At 39.0% G+C, this 16,594-nt stretch overlaps 2 protein-coding genes and 1 long non-coding RNA gene across 4 annotated transcripts; 1 reads left to right on the top strand and 2 right to left on the bottom strand.

Moving 5' to 3' along the window:
• Window positions 1–2,906: 2,906 nt before the first annotated feature.
• On the bottom strand, window positions 2,907–3,873 carry LOC306828152. The gene is made up of 2 exons (XR_013779707.1): window positions 3,787–3,873; window positions 2,907–3,237 (listed from the first exon to the last, which is right to left on the bottom strand). It is a non-coding gene; the product is annotated as an uncharacterized lncRNA (long non-coding RNA).
• Window positions 3,874–4,114: 241 nt separating this feature from the next.
• On the top strand, window positions 4,115–5,616 carry cUnh1orf146 (chromosome Un C1orf146 homolog). The gene is made up of 5 exons (XM_079350382.1): window positions 4,115–4,311; window positions 4,455–4,548; window positions 4,858–5,029; window positions 5,203–5,281; window positions 5,392–5,616. The coding sequence occupies exons 1-5, from the start codon at window positions 4,246–4,248 to the stop codon at window positions 5,497–5,499; spliced, it is 519 nt and encodes a 172-aa protein (XP_079206508.1). The 5' UTR covers window positions 4,115–4,245; the 3' UTR covers window positions 5,500–5,616.
• Window positions 5,617–5,768: 152 nt separating this feature from the next.
• Window positions 5,769–14,914, bottom strand: LOC306828129 (glomulin-like). 2 transcript variants are annotated; one of them, XM_079350381.1, is made up of 18 exons: window positions 14,673–14,910; window positions 13,376–13,501; window positions 12,266–12,376; window positions 12,070–12,178; window positions 10,866–11,115; window positions 10,569–10,659; window positions 10,309–10,475; window positions 10,132–10,185; window positions 10,014–10,044; window positions 9,841–9,930; window positions 8,882–8,923; window positions 8,731–8,804; window positions 8,165–8,249; window positions 7,896–8,005; window positions 7,232–7,295; window positions 7,012–7,147; window positions 6,816–6,910; window positions 5,769–6,732 (listed from the first exon to the last, which is right to left on the bottom strand). In XM_079350381.1, the coding sequence occupies exons 1-18, from the start codon at window positions 14,712–14,714 to the stop codon at window positions 6,586–6,588; spliced, it is 1,824 nt and encodes a 607-aa protein (XP_079206507.1). In that variant the 5' UTR covers window positions 14,715–14,910; the 3' UTR covers window positions 5,769–6,585. The 2 variants fall into 2 exon arrangements, with proteins under 2 accessions (XP_079206507.1, XP_079206506.1); XM_079350380.1 differs by having other exon boundaries at window positions 7,012–7,295; window positions 14,673–14,914.
• Between the last annotated feature and the right edge of the window lie 1,680 nt (window positions 14,915–16,594).

The raw sequence follows: 16,594 nt of genomic DNA, 5'->3' as shown, positions 1-16,594 counted from the left end.
AGGATCAGGAGATTGCGAGTTTGGCCCTGGTTTGTCCTCATGGATGAGGTGTTGGAAAAGAGGCAGTCCACCTCAACCCCTGTCCTCATCGCCTGAGGACAGACCAGGGCCCAGCGAGGCGGGGGACCAGGAGGAGGAGAGGTCAGGGAGAGAAAGAGAGGAGGGCCAGGCAGGAGAAAAGAGAGGGACTTCGATAGGCTGCTGATGGACCCCCATCAAAGAGGACTTGAGGTTTCAGTAAGAGGCAGCAGAGACGAGGGCGCAGGAGAGCAAGGAGCTGATGAAGAAGAAGTTCTCCCTGCTGCAACGTTTAATAGAAAAACTATATAAATAAAAAATTCAAATAGAAAAGATTTATTTTGTTACATATTTGTTATGTTTGCTATGTTTAATATTATTTTAATCTGTTTTAATTTTATCTGGACTATGAATGCATGAAAATGATTGAACAAGAAAAGAATTGAATTGATAACTTGTAATTCATTGATTAACTCATTTGGAGAAATGCAGCATGATTCACTACAGGTGCAAACTAAATCACAAGAAAATAATCTGAGCTTCCACGCTGTCACACACTGCTTTAATCCTCCAAGAAAATATTTAGATTGCACATTATTTAGAGAGCAGACAATAAGCAGACTTGTTTCAATATTTAAAGTTATAAATAAAATGTGACAAAGCTGCAGTCCCAGTGATGAATAAGTATCAAGGACTCGCTGCTTGTTCTTTGCCTCAGGAAAACAAGGTAAGAATATCAGAAATACAAGAGCAGGTTGGAAGCATCTGAGTTTTCACTTCTTCCAGTCCTCATAGCTTCCATACTGTATACATAATAGCCTGGCACAATAGGGAAATGGACTTTCTGATGGAATTAAGAAAAATGATAACCTAATGGTAACAGTATGAAGAGAATTATTACAACCTTGCTTCACAGTATACTGTCTATTGTGGAGATTATCAACATGAACTAGTATAGCTATAATAAAAACAACCAGCAGAAATGAAGTTAAACTAAACTTTGATTTATTTAACACAAAAAGGTAAAGTCTATTTCTATTATTTAAAATGTATCGCTAATATTCTATATTTATTATATTGGGGTATTTGCATTTAATTTTATTGAAAGAAAGAAGAAAAAAACCCAGGCTGTCCCTGTGCTGGACCATAGCTGGACAGCCGGACTCTCAGCCTTATTCTCACGCTGCTGGGACTTCTCCACCATGAAACAAACGAACGTATTGATCTGTCAGAAACGGACGCTGTCAGGGTTGCTAGGAGACAGAACAGTTAGTGACGTAAGTAGGAAGACAAGACTGTCTCATTTCGGAGACCGCGCGGTTCAGCCTTCGCGGTCCACGGAGGACGTGCCTTCGTGGACCGCGAAGGCCACGCCCTCCCGAGGCTGCAGCCTCTGGAATGGGACACAGGTAGTGTGATCATCTGGGTGCTGTCGCCTGCTGCCGGGGTTACAATAAGGAATCTTCCAGCCCTGAGTTTTTACAATTCAAACAATGACATTGCGGAACATCATTTATATGAAAACACAAACCTTCACTGCTCATCCATTGAGGCCTCCAGCAGGTCAGTGTTCACCTGGTGCAGCTGACCGCTGAGCCACAGGAAACCTCATCATCCTAATATTAACATAACATCGATCTTAACTTCTCTTTCATTTACCCTGACTCTTGAGCAGCTGTAAACACAACACTGAGGATCATTCAGCTTGAGCTTATTTTACAGTTGTATTCTTGAAATATAGTAAAATACAGGTTTTAATCATGTAGCATCTCTTTCACATTGGGTCCTTATTTATCTGGTGGGGATTTTTGTTTGTTTTTTGCTGTTAAATATTTAGCCAAATAATAAATTCACATAATAATAAAAAATAAATAATGTTTGACTTTTAACTGGATAATGTCCATGATTGATCTCTGCTCAATAAAATGACAAGATCCTTCAGGTTGAAAAAGAAATCAGTGTTTGGACTATGTGGTGATCTACCAATCAAGTGTCATGTATGACTTGACCTTCAAAGCCCTAGTCATTCACTCACTCAATTTGTGTGAAGGACTGTCAGTCCTTTTTTGATGCGCATTCAACCCTAGTGTTTGGCATGCAGGGGGTTAAGTGTCTTGCCTAGGGACACATCGGGGCTCGAACTCCCAACCTTGTGGTCGAAAGTCGAACGCGCTACCAACTTTGCCATATCCGCCCCCTGCAACAGACTGGCATCGGGCAGCATATTTAAAGTGTCCACTATTTAAAGTGTGAAGCCGATTATTGGTGGAGTTTATATCCAAGTAGCCTCATAACATTTTCAGATCACAAAAAAAAAACACGGTTCAAATGTGAACAAACGCAAATATAAACTCAGCTTTCAACGAAAAATAACTGTTTATAAGTTTCTATGGAAACAGCGCTACATAAAGCTAGCTGGCTAGCAGTTCCATTCTCGCTAGCGTTAGCCTACAGCTAACAGTAAAACACAAGTAGCTCACTAAAAAGTGAAAACACTTAGTCTAAATTTGAATGCAGGTCGTCTAGACAGTGTACCTTCTTTATCTCCCATGTGTGGCAACACAGTATCTGAAAGTAGTTTATAGTTTCCACAACACGGAATACAAGATATTGAGACTGGCAGGAGACCTTCAGCAAACAAATCATAGCGCAGAAAAACGTCAGAGTCCAAGGGTCATCATTAGTGTCCGTGATGATGATTGGAGGACATCTGTTTACAGCTCAGTCCAAGACACATTAAAAGCACGGAGTTCAGCTTGAATATCTCAGGCTGGTTTTAATTTCTGTCATAATGTCTTTGACACAAAGAACAATAGTTGTGCAGAAATCCTAACAGCTCAATCATGTATCTTCCTTTCTCTTATTGATGATTTAGAGTGAATACTGAATTGATTGTCAGGAGAAGAGAAACGTTTATTGATAGGCAAATAACACACAAGTTACATTTTTCTACACAAACAGAATTGCAAACACAACAAGACTGACAAGAGAAGATGCAAACACTTAATAACTAAATACATAACAGTGAAATATAGCTTCTGTATTTATTTTAGATATAAACATCAGCATCATGTTACAGCTGGGTGGAGCAGAGAAGGAACAGCATTTGTAATGGCAACAAACAAAACAATTCTCAGAGATATTGAATAATGTACAATCCATTAGCTGACCTTTTTTCAGTATCCAACCACACCACGTCCATGTTCTCCTGCCGACTCCCTAAAGTAAGCAAACAAAACAAACAAAAACAAAAAACAAAAAACCCATTAAAATTCAAATTATAAAATGTAAAAAACAGCTAACAATGCACACATACACCCGTCATTAATTATTTTTCTTCAGGACCAGCTGAAACATGGAGACAACAGATTAAAGATGTAAATCTGACGTCAGCTGAGTCAACTTTGTAACGTTCAAAGGTTCACCCATGGCAGCCTCTAAATTAAGTTAGACAGCTAATAAATACAACAACCTCCACAGAGACAGTCAGACATCGATCAATGAGGTTGTATAAAAACGTTACTGGTTTCGTATTAGTCTATAAATTAATTTTGATAGTTGTCTCAGCCTTGATAACTTGCACAAATAGGCTGGACACAACCATGTTTCACAATGAAGTTGTTTCAAAAATAAAAGCGGCAATTTCAACATGTACAAACATCATGTGTCACACCTACGCATAATACGGTTTGTAATAAACCAAACAGTTTGTAAATCCGTCAATATTTCATGGAGTTAAGAGTATATTTGTTAAAGCTTATTACTCACCTCCCATCTGCTCCCATAGAGCGCAGCGCGTCAGCTGTCTGACCCAAGATGGCCGCCATGTCGCTACACCGGAGAATCCCGCCTGCGTCATCTTTATGTATATATTTTCCTTTTTACATTGCTCCAGTTTTGTTGTCTGCTCCATTAATTAATTTGCACTTAATCCCCCCTAGTCTTGACTGACGTTTTTGAATGTACTTGTTCTGTATATTTAGCTATTGTTGCTCATCCTTTTAAGAGTTTGTTTTGTCTTTTTGTGTATGTTGAAATTTTCAATAAAGTTTAAAAAAAAAAATCTTTATGTATATATATATATATATTGGATACCACAGCGACCTCTCGTGGCTTCTTCTTGTTATGACGACACTCGCCCACGTCTAAACATCGACCAAACAAAATAAATAGCAGGTTTTTAGTCTTATTGTCAAAACTGAATTATTCTGCTGCCTTTTAACCATCATGGCAGCAAACGGAGAAGCAGCTCCTCAGTGGAAAACGACCATTATTGCCAGCACATCACTCCGGGTAGGTGTTCAACAGTTTAGCTTACTAGCACCAACAGTGAAAAACAGTTACGCGCTAAAGATAATAGTTTTACCTCGTTTAAATTTGGATTTCACAGAAGGCAAGACATAAAATTAATTACTCACCTTTTGTTTTTCTTCCAGAATCACGATACTAAAAGGATGCTGAGTGCGCAGCAGCACAGAATCAGGTTTTCAGACAGTGTGGAGTCCGGAGCCTTTATTTTTCCTCTCTCAGGTAATATTTACAAAGTCTCAACCTGCTGTTAGATAGATGCATGAGCTGAGTTAATAAAAATACACATTAACCTGAACAAAAAGTCCTGTACATATGTTTTTAACCCATTAAATATTAACTAAGACAGTTATTAAGTTCCCAGAATATTTATAATTATTTTTTGTGTACATGGATGTTAATGGTAGCCTTACACTACACAAGTATTGTCATGTTATGTTTACTTGAATAAATAGTTGACACCATAGACTGTATACAGCAGTCAATGATTGACATTAATAACTTGTGACATTAATCATTTATGTACTGCAGGCACTGCATTTCTGTTGGTTGACCCTCAACAGCTCCCTGAGTGTTTCGAGGAATCTGGTCTCATTGAGAGGATCAAGACATTTGTGCAAGTTCATAGGAACAGCTTCCTGCTTCTGTTCGCCCCCTTTAATGGGACAAGAGAGATGGAAATATTTACTGTGATTCAGGAAAGGTAAATGAGGCTGCATTACATCTTTGTTTTTGAATCTCAAAGTTGATATCATAGGCATGTTTGCATGCAAGCTTCTTTACCTTTACTCAAACTAATAAAAACAGGATTTCTGTTATGGTGAATTCTGCTATCTTTCGCTGTACTTATCACTGAGGGCTTTTTTTCTCTTTCAGATTCTTAGGTAGCAACCTGAGGATCCTGCCTGTGCGAAACAACGCAGAGATCGTCAAAGGGATGTTGACAATTGCCAAGGTAAGGATTGAGGCAGTGCACTAAAGTTATTTAGTGTTATAAAAAACACATTATGCTGCGTCTTTATGTTATTGTTTTTTAAGTAAGCAAAGGCTGTTTTTTGTCTACAGGCCACCAGTAAGCCTCATGTTGACAGCATCCGCAATAGGATGTCTCTGGCTCGGGCTCACATCATTGAAAGCAGTCCTGTGTGGGAGATGTTAAGAGATATGCTGTAGAGCTTGACAGGTGATAAAGCATATTTTCACAGTGATGTTATCTAATGACACAAAGGAAGGGTAACGTGTAACAATATGTTTTCTAGATAAATATGCTGCAGAAAAATTCACACTAAACATGATACATGTATTTTCTATTGGTTAGCCAGATCAACTGAATAAAACAGTGTTTTAGTATTATTAACCCAGTTTCTGAAATGAAATGAGAGACCAGGCAGCCTTTGTTTGTTGTTGTTTATGTATTTTTAGTCAAAACTGCTTTAAATCCAGCTATTAAAGGAAAAGATAAGTTTACCTAATTTTTGAAAATCCTACAACAAAAATAACAAAATGAGCAGAAACATAAACTACACAACATCCAGCAAAGGAAAAAAATAACTTTACAAAAAAAAAAAAGGACTCAAAATAAGTAAACCGGTCAAAAGTATTTTAAATTCATTAAAGGTAACACATTATGCATAATACACTTGGCCATGTTTTTCTCAGATTAACGTGTCCCTAGTCTGTCTACAAAGCCACAAATTATAAGAAAAGTCCATCCTCTCCGTCTTTTGCCTTCTCCACTCTCAGAAACTGTGTGCTCAAACAGGCCGTTTGGAGATGGGGCCTTCATGACATCACAATGGGCAGTAGCCCCTCCCCCAGGCGGGTGACACTCCCACAGCTAGGTGTTTGTTCTGCCCTCTGAGTCTGCTTTCTCACTGTGAACAATCGGGCATGGAGCGAGATAGCCTGGACCACGTCCCCTTTCAGAGAGGGGCGTGGTCAGACACAGCTCATTTACATTTAGAGCTACAGACAGAAACAGCCTGTTCTGAACAGGACTGAAATAGAGGTTTATAGACATGATCAAATACAGGATCAGAGTGGAGTTAGAACAACAAACTTGTATTTGAGAGTTCTGAGACTTATTTCAACTGGTTGGAAAGGAGGATTATAACTTTTTAAATTCCATGTCAATTTCTTTCTTTTTTAAAGTAATGAATGCTTGATAGATTTAATTTTGGCGTTCCATATCTGCAAACCACAGTACAGCCTTATATTTTTTTATAAAACCCAATTCTTATAAATATTGACTCAGGATTCTCAGTTTTCTGAACAGGGAGACAAAGGCCCATCAGAGGTTGAGAGAGTGGTTCGACTTGGAGTTTTGACTTGTTCCTCTGTGATCTCTTCGATCCGGACTATAAGACTTTCCATCAGGTCAAATGTCACCATAGCACTCTGCAACACCTGTGACACATAACACAGTTAGCAGTTGGCTTGTTGGACCTTAAATGTCAAACAAAAGATAATAATAAGAAGAGTTTGTGTACCTGGTGCTGGGCCTCTGGGGACATGTTAGATACTTTCTCATGTTTCACTTTCATGCTTTTGACTAATCCGCTCGATCTGGCAGCATCTCTCGCTTCTAGGAGAGAAAAATAAAGATAGAATTCTAATGCTGCCATTCTGCCTTGAATTCAAGGTTTTTTCAAAGTCATTAGACATAGGTAAGCAGCTATTGCCTACCTTTTGCCTTTAGCTTCCGATCTTCCCTCAGGGCCTTCAGTTCAGCAGAATAATACCCTCTTGATATGCTGATACACACGCGCAGCACTTTAAGGTATTCATCCTTGATCCTGTACAGCTCTTGCCACTCGTCTGCCTGGAGGTAGGAGGAAAGGATCATCAGCTTTCTGCTTGTACCTCGCTGTCTTACCAGTGAAAGTGCTGAATACGGGTGACTTACTGTGCGCTTTAGTTCTTTGTCTCTGATAAGGAGATAACGAAGAAGATTCAAACTCTCCATTATCCTGTCAAAACAGAGACAGGGCTTCAAGGCTCAGTCTGCATGAAGTGTCCTTGTACTGGTAATTATTACACAGTATTTGTATCTGAATCCCTGCTGAATACGTAGTCAAAATTGTAAAAAAGATAGAACTTTACTTTGAGTCATTTAGTTTTACTTATTCATTGATCAACCTTTCATTATACCTCAGATATCAGTGAAGAGTAACCCTCCATTTATTTTTCCCTCTAAATTAAATAAGACACTGTTCTATAAAAAGCCCTACAATTTAAAATGTGCATACACAGACAGCTCCATTGTTCATTAAATGTACAGTACCACTTCTTTGTTGAAGATATGTCTTACCATCACTGAGGGCCTAAACATGCTAAAGATGCATGTTTATAGATCTATCTCTTTATAAATGTGCTCATTGAAAGCAAATTTTCAAAGACTCTGAGGCCTTTGGACATTTTGTGTCTCCAGATAATTGGACTGTGACTTCTTTTGAAGAGCGCGGTGGTAAACACTTTGACGTGTTATTTGCAGATTTTGGCCAGCGTGGGGCGAAAGCTACAAAAGAGCAGCACTGTCTGTTGATTCAACCACTGTTCGTGTTACTCACCTGTCCACACCATTCAGCAAGTCTGTCTGAGCACCTTGAGGCAAACAGAACACCAGTCTCAACAATGAGAGAAGCTGCTCTCCCTGAAACCATCTGTTGGCATTACCTGGCTGGAGGACAGTTTATCATATGTTAAACATCCTCAGATAAAATCACTAACGTCTAACATTAATAACGTCTGTGTCATCAACACAGAGTCAGGGTGTTTTTAATTCTGATAGCAGAACGTTATGAGTTATGGAAGGCTTGACTCTGCATGTTTAACTCACCTGCATGGACAGTTCCACTTGACTCCTGATGTGTTTTACAATATAACTCTCTACTCCTGCGTGGTTGCTGGTTTTTAACATGCACCTGCAACAGAAGATAAACCTTGAGTTGCAAAGCTTCATTAGAAGATATTGGAAATAAATAAAATTATACAGCAAAGAGAATTAGAATTTGAGTTGAGGTCCAGTGAAGTCTGACTCTGAGGGAGACGCAGAGTGTTGAAGCATTATTCCTTTGTACCTAAAAACGTGCCTGAAGTGATTTATGAGCTCCTGTACTTTCTTTGGATCCTGCTCAGAGTACCAACCTCCATTTGTCAAAATGTAACTATCACTGAAGCACAACAATCACATAGCGATGAAAGAAGGGAAATGTTTGGATTTGAGTAAAGTTGTAAAACAACAGCTTCAGTTTAAACTGTTAATAGAAATAAATGATGATTCCTTGACATTTTTGGAAGGCTGAATATGAATGTACAATTCATGTAAAGTAATGTCTAAAGTGTGTTGAATTGAGCACATTTGGTTTGATTTAAACCTGAACTTTCCTGAGATGATCCTCTCACCTGAAAAACTTGTGCTTTGCTTCGTGATCTAATTTAGTGATGAAGAGCTGGAACACCTTCAGTCCTGATTGTCTCTGTGGAGGGAGCAATCACAAGCAGTTCAACAAAGCCAGAGGTTTCACAGGTTGTGAGATGTTTGTTGGATACTTACCAAATGTTGAATTGGACAATCGACGAGAACTTGCTGCAGGTTCTGTAAATATCAGGACAGCAGTGTGTTGAACTGAGCACATAGCGAGATAGCACAAATCACAGTCACAGCACAAGTCAAAAGTTGGCGATGAGTTCCTGACAGTCCGGTCAAAACAGCTGAAGTAGCCTTTTAGCCAGTGCAGAATTCTTTCTTTGTAATTTATTAAAACATATATTTTCAAAAGGTTTTTCTTTGAGACAGTATAAAATAATCCTGTTTTACTTTGGTTAACAAGTCTAAGTGAGCAGTCCCAAAGCTTCAATAAATAAATAAATAGTAATGTATATAGATCTCTAGATAAACTGGTTACTTTGAGATATAAGAGATGAAAAAAATAAGTTACATAAAATCATACTGATTTTGACAACATGCTTGTCTTGTTTTCTAAGTTAAGTTGTTATTCACTACACATGGTATTCACTACTTCATTGGTTCATCATCTGTGTCGACTGACATCGTCCCCGTTGACATCGGCACATAATGGAGCATAAACCGATGCGTTTTTGTTTTGTTAAAACAATTGAATGCCGACCTCTAGTACCCCTAACTACTGATTTAGAGAATAGTTGTGTTTTGTTTTTTTTTTGGCAGATTGAGTCACACGTTTGACTAACTCAAACATGAGAGAAAATGTTGTCATGAGTCGGCCCAAATTTTGCAGTCGCTGCATCTCCAGTACTCATAGCAGTATAACCAGTACATAATTCTTTCTTTGCAGTTTTTAAGTGTTTTTCAACATGTTTTCACGTACAAATATTATCCTACTAATAATGTCCTGTTGGCTCTGGTTAACCAGTCTAAGTCGAGTAAACCTCAAAAGTGAATAATTCTTTCTGTATTTATAACCTGTTCATTTTGTGAAAGGTGAAAATGATAATTGCAGTTTGGGATCAACGCTAATGGCACGACTATCTTACCTTTGGGACACTATTGAAGCTCCTCAGCTCCAGCAGACTCACTGTAAGGCTGTTGTCCTGCACACTCTCCAAACTTTTTCTGTACAGAGCCTGAAAGAAAACAGACATTCAATCCTTCTGATTTCTGCTGTCATCCATTTTTAATCTCTGCTTTAATGTGAACGTGTCCTTACCAGTCCTTTAAGCAAGTGGGATTCCTTTTTGCTGTTAAAGACACAAGATTACAGATTACACAAAGCATTCAATCGATTTAAATTAAAAGTCTCAGTTCACTCTGTGGTGACCACTTGCCTAATGAGAAGCTGATTGATGTATTCCATGTTGCACTGAAGAACAAAAACGGGACTGAAAAAGCAGGAAACAGAATTTCAATTGTCATTTGATAGTATGTTTTTTTTTTCTTTTCATATGTGCATCATCAGTGACCTTTTTTTCATCATCAGTCTGGCCATGCTGCTCTCATATCACCTGAATACGGCTGGAAAGCTGTCGATGCTGATGAGCTGGACAAACAGTAGATAGGCCAGACAAGCTCTGGACTCCGTCGACTGACTGCTGTCCATCTGCGGGCTTTTTTTCACAGAGTTGAAGAAGAGGAGCTCAGACAGAGACTCTTGGATAGCAGGCAGTATGACCTGATAAGTGAGGCACAGAGACAACTATTAAAGTATAGAATCACATTGAGAAATCATCAACCTCTTTCCCACTGATAGAAAACACGCTCTAACCATGATCTCTGTGGCAAAGAGCCAGAGTGCAGATTTTCTGTCCCGGTTGAGTTCAGCCTGAAGCAAAGTCTCTCTCAAACTCCACATGCAGCTGAAAATGATCACAACACAGACGTTTACTGTTTTCAGCGCCTCTCCTCTAAGATGGTTGTTTTAACCTTTTCTGAAATAAAACATAGTTTAGTGCTAATCAATACTTAAACTTGAACATATGTGGTGAAAACATTGATAAAAGGATCGACACATTGTGGAGGTTGATTTAATGAATGAATTACAAGACATATTACAAAAACGTACAACTTAAGAAGCTCAGTCCGCAGCTCTTCATCCTCAGAGTTTGAGATGTAGTTTCCATTCTTCCTCCGTACCTCTTCTACGAATGGTTTTGTAAATGCAGCCAAGGCATGGCAGCAGCGACACAATCCGTACTGGTCAGCTTCCTCCTGCTGCTGGGTGTAAGGCACAGGCAGCCGAGACAGCTGCTTCTGCAGGGCGGAGAGAGCCAAGCCCACTCCTGCTGCCTTTCCCTCCTCCAGCTGAAGAAGCACTTTATAGAGGTCAAGATTGTCTACGTTAAAGGAGGCCTCAGTTTGCAGAGCAGCCTTTTATTCACCACGTGATATTTCTTGATGAACCTCGTTTAATGTGATTTGGAGCAGCTTCTGGTTTGCCGACCCAGTCCTTCTATCCTTCTGTCGCTTTGGATGTGTGTTGTTTTGAAATAGTTTAAAAGTTGTTGTAGTGAACGTTAATGTACAGCAGAGGGAGCCCAACACCATTTCTTTAAACAACTGCATTTGTTTGACCACGAGTAAACCAGTACATTTCATTTCATCACAATTCCCCAATCATTAATGTTTTAATGTATCATTTGTCTATATAATTGAATTATAAATATACTACCAATTCCCAATTGGGGGTTTGAATCTGGATTGAGGTGCCCTTTCTGCATGTCTGTCCTCTTTCTCTCTCTCTCTCTCTCGCTCTCTCTCTTTATCTATCTGTTAGGCTGCATGACTGATTGTAATCATTGACTTTTGTTTTAGAAAAAGGACAGACCACTTTAGCAAGTGTTAGATCAAATTAATTAAAAAATGTGACGCCTTAATGTCTCAATGCTGACGGTTAAGTCTGACCATTTATAGGTTCAGATCGTTTGGAAGAAGTAAATATGCTTTCTCATAACTTCCTTTACAGAACTTAAAATGTAAAAAACAACCACAATGTTTTGGAAATGGTGACATGATGTTGGCCTAGCTGAAATCAGATTAAAGTTTTCAATAATCAAAGAGTCACTGCTAATATAATGTTATGGTTGTGATGAGTAAACATCATTTTATGAATCAAAACCCTGTGGTAAACTGAAAATCACTATACTGAATTTTATTGTGGGCGAATAATGTATTTAGTTTCACAATCAAATACAGTCACGTTTTTATGAATATTCACAGAAAGTGTTACTGTGGCGCTCTTTTCTAGCTTGAGCCCGGGGTTGTCTCACCTGATTGAAGATGTGGAACGAGGACTAAGATGGTCTCAGAAATGTCACCTGGAGCAATGTCTTCAATTAGTTCAATCAAGCTGTGCAGGAGCTCGTTTGGGCTGCAAGTCTGAAAAACAGAGCAGCAATCAAAGAAGGCGCACAGAAAGCATAGCTCGTTACAGAGAAGATTATTAGATGAGTTATTTGTACTTACCGTGATTAAATGTGTGATGGCAGCCTGGCAGTGATCAGAAGTTTTCCCTCCTTTAAGCACGTCCGTTAGAAGAGGTGCGATGAGACCGCAGCCCATAATCTTGATGAGCCCCTGAGTGCAAGGGAAAACCTTTGAGGGACATCTTGATTTGCCTCCTAACTAGATATAATAGACTGTTTCCATATGTCAAGCACCTTGTATTTTAAATGTGCAATATAAATAAAGCCTTACTTACTTACTGATAAAACATGAACTGTGCCATCATTGCAGGTTTGTGTACTGTGTTGTTGATACAGTTCAGGTGCAGAGCATATCACTGCTATAAAACTATTCACACAATCTTAATATAAGACACATCCTAAGAAAGTGAATCTGACAAGAATTCTTCTTGAACTTTGGAGATCATTACTTTTCAATTCTTTTTTTCTTTTTTTAACAAAAAGCCACATTATTAACTCAAAAATCATCCTCAAGCTTCTTGTCTTTCTGATAAAGACATTTTTCACAGTATATTTCAATTTACTAAAAGAGACCTTTTAGTAGAGTGATAACCTCAATGAGATTTCCTTCTTGTCAATTAAACAAGAGCACAATCAATGCACTTGAGCCAATAGTGTGGTTCACTATAAAGTTCAAAGTCATGGATTTCTCATTTGTAATTATTCTTTTTTTGTCCCCTGAGATTGTAAGTGAAAGCAAGAACTGACACGTGCTTCTAAAAGGACATTACACAGCACTGCATGACACATGGAGAGAAGGGACAACCAAGGGCACTTAGAGGAGTGCCGTATTGAAGAGGGTTATCAGTGGAGCGAGAAATCTGACTGAATATCTGCCTGTTTCTTCCCCACACCTCCAGGCCAAGAGGCTGCAGCAGGCTGCATGTTAATGTTTGGCATATAGAAAAGTGGCTGCTGTTCGCTTCAGTAGCTTATGTGGCTGTTGTTGTCCGGGGAATTTAGTGTTGCTGTGAATGTGCTTTTAGTGTTGTATGACAGATTAACACTGTTCAGTCTACTGTCGCTCCATATCCGAGCGGTATGACTCGTACCAGGTTGTGTTTTAGCTGATTTGCTCCTGTCAGTGTTGTTGGTGTTGGAGGACAAATACCTGGTTCTTCTCATCCTGAAGAAATGACAGTAGACGTGCACTGTCACCATGAGTGAGACAAGCCGATCCAAATTCTTTGAACTTCTGATAGTCCTCGAGGTCGAAATGTTCTCCCGGTGTATCTCTCTGAAAATAGGAAACAGGCAAAACAGCTTTTAGTCAACTTCAGATGTGAGCAGGTCTTCACATCAGCATTGATAATGAGGACACATATTAAAGTTGGTTTGATTTCGTATGTGTGTTCTGCTCTATGATCATGATGAAGAGAATAGCTGAGCCTTTGCGTGCAGCGAATGTGCGTCCAAACAAACAAATGAAATTGTTGCCCATAATCTCATGGTGACCATATCCCTCTGATGTCAGATGTAAAATAAAAAGCTCAGATGCTCTGATAAGGTTGTGCAGCTCTATTACAAGAATAAAATGCCTTAATTTCTTTCTTAATCAGCAGACTTTAAATACTAAAGACATCCAGCCATTATTGCAAATTAAAACATGTATCTGATATTCTGTTGCAGCTAATGTTTGCATTTGTATTAGTTTTATTTATTTTAAGTACTTTATTCATCCCTGTGGAAAATTCTGGTTCCCACTTCCCAACTTAAATAACCACATGCTAGAAATTAAATCTCTAAGTGTGCAAAACTTTAAAATGGTAATTTTAGCTAGGAACTGCTAACCTAAGCTGCCGCCTAGAGGAAACCAATGGGTTAGCAGATATGTTGCTATGCTTTGAAATATGTCTGGATGACGATCTGAAGTTTCTACAACCCTGTTTCCAAAAAGTTGTGACTTTGTAAAAACATATATAAAGTTGCTGTAAGAAAGCTGTGCAACATATTCAACTTGATAAAAATGACTTGAAACAAGTGGGTGGCTAAGTCTCTCAAGGATGACCATGCAGCCATCCACACAGTGATCCACAAGGGATCACTAGATGGTTTCATGTTTAATAGGCCTTCACAGTCATCCGATCTCATCACAAACACCCATGGGAGAGTCTGGACAAAAGTGAGAGACAGTCCCTCTCTACCACCATCATCCAAACATTGAATATCTCAGTAGACCATCTATCAAGTGGACTCTAGAGACTTGTAGTGTAAATGACAGGAAACAACACTAACTCGCACTGAGACATTTAATGCTGACGGAAAGAAGTGAGAAAAATAGATGAGAAGTTTTTGAGATCGATGCATTTAAAAACATCCTCTAACTTAACAAGATCAATAATTAGAAAAGTGAAAAGGCATATTAATGCCTCAGCTAAATGGTATCGCAGTGAACTGTGTTGACTTACCCATCTCTGGACGATGACATTCACCTGTTCTTCATTCATCATGTTTGTTACCTTAGCTCCTCATCACAGACAATCCTCTTATCAGTATGTCTTTATTTTCAATATAGCAGCCGGTATCAAAATGACCCGATGTGTAGCTTTTACAATGTCTCGAGGGAGGGAGAGACTCTGACATAAACCTCTTATCTCCCTTTGTGCCTGACGTGTAATAGGATTAAACCAGAGCACTGTGTGTGTGTGTGTGTGTGTGTGTGTGTGTGTGTGTGTGTGTGTGTGTGTGTTCACAGAAAATGTGGAAGTGTCTGGAAGGTTCCAGTCAAATTACCCAAGCAGTCCTGATATAGAGATAGTGCAGTTTGTCACACTTTGGAAGTAGCCTGTAACAGTATATTCTACCTTTCTGTAGGTTTGTGTATTAGTTTTCAATAGCAGTTAACTATAAGTAGTTAATCACCATGAATTTAAGTCAGAAATTAATGCAATTGTTTTTTTTTATTATCATGATTATCCTCATGCTCTTCTGAATAAGCCTCCTCTGTAAATCTAAAGTTATATCCAACTTGTGACATCAAACATTTACCTTTAGCTGTTTCATAAATGTATTGACCTGTAATGATATCATTTTTATGTGGCTGAGCTAACGCCTTTAATGAACCAGAGGTGTCGCAGCTACGGCTGAACCCAAATGCAGGCCAGACTGATGGTGTCAAAAAATGATTTATTTTTGGAATAAGCAGGGTTAGGTGTCCAGAGCTGGGGGTGAGGCAGTGAGCAGGAGGTGGCCGGCTGGCTGGCAGGCTAGTTTTTGGTCAACTTTGTAGGGTGTGGTAGATAATCTGTGAATGGTACTACGATCCAGCAGGGGCTGAGTGTTGGAGCAGGGTTCTTGTAGGAGAAGATGATTGCAGGCAGGTGTGCTGATTGGAGATCCAGTGCAAGTGATCAGAGGGAAGAGGACAGAGTGGAAGGGGGGAGGGGGAAACAAAATGCACCAAGCACTCAGACTAAATACTGAGAAATAAAATAAAAAACACAAACATTCAAAAAATTTTTTTTTTTTAATACAAAAGAATGGAATGTCTTTGACAGCCCTATTGTCAATATGCATTATATTAATACACGTGGGCTAATACAGAAACTCTGTACAAGTCTACGTTACACCCTGCTCCCATATATTAAATATTACGCAGGAGGCTTTCAAGATTAATACCTTTTTTTTAAGTTACGGCACAAATCAATTGAACTCCTCCTTAAAGATTCTACCCAATAATAATTCACCAGTTTCATGAGAATACAGCTTCTATAACCAGTTTCATTATCCTCCTCATGTGCTCTTCTGTCTCTAGAAGAGTTGTACAACGCTGTGGTGTTTCACTGTGCTCTTGGGGCGGCAGTAGCTCAGTCTGCAGGGTATTGGTTTGTGAGGTGTGTGTGTCGCAGTTCTGGAAACTGGTATGGTAGTTGGAGAGGTGCCAGTTCAGTTCCTGAGCACTGCCATTGTGCCCCTGAGCAAGGCACCAAACCCCACCGGCTCAGGAGTGTTCTCTGTAGACAGCCCCCTCACTCTGCATGTCCATTGGATCCTGTTTGTTGATGTGTGAATTAAATTTCCCCTCACCGGATTAATGAAAGTGTGCCTTCTTTCTTTTTGTATATTTCAGTTTGAAGGAGTTTATTTGAATACTGTGCAGAAATGAAAGGTAAACACTTAAAGCTATTTAAAGCTTCTAAAGTGACATTCAGTCATCTAAAATGTTTAATAGACATGTTTGTGGAGAGGTATTAGTCAAGACACTGTCATTTGGGTGTTGTTGTTTGTGGCGTAATGATATTTTATTTAAATGAGTGGATTTTGTTTTGACAACCCCTAAAACTACAGCTCCTTTTCTCACGACAGATTGTATTTCTTTCTTTCTTTCTTT

Source organism: Symphodus melops, assembly GCF_947650265.1.
Source record: "Symphodus melops genome assembly, chromosome: 8".
Lineage (NCBI taxonomy): Eukaryota > Metazoa > Chordata > Actinopteri > Labriformes > Labridae > Symphodus > Symphodus melops.
Note: the sequence above shows the minus strand (reverse complement) of the source record. Positions and strands in the feature narration are given on the sequence as shown.

What these genes read in the sequence shown, in the direction of transcription:
- cUnh1orf146 (XM_079350382.1), top strand. Translation starts at nt 4,246, where the DNA reads ATGGCAGCAAACGGAGAAGCAGCTCCTCAGTGGAAAACGACCATTATT. An exon ending in TTGCCAGCACATCACTCCGG is followed by an intron (nt 4,312 to 4,454) that starts GTAGGTGTTCAA and finishes TTTTTCTTCCAG; the next exon opens with AATCACGATACTAAAAGGAT. An exon ending in GGATGTTGACAATTGCCAAG is followed by an intron (nt 5,282 to 5,391) that starts GTAAGGATTGAG and finishes TTTTGTCTACAG; the next exon opens with GCCACCAGTAAGCCTCATGT.
- LOC306828129 (XM_079350380.1), bottom strand. Translation starts at nt 14,714, where the DNA reads ATGATGAATGAAGAACAGGTGAATGTCATCGTCCAGAGATGG. An exon ending in ATGTCATCGTCCAGAGATGG is followed by an intron (nt 13,502 to 14,672) that starts GTAAGTCAACAC and finishes TCCTATTTTCAG; the next exon opens with AGAGATACACCGGGAGAACA. An exon ending in TCGGAAGCTAAAGGCAAAAG is followed by an intron (nt 6,911 to 7,011) that starts GTAGGCAATAGC and finishes TTTCTCTCCTAG; the next exon opens with AAGCGAGAGATGCTGCCAGA.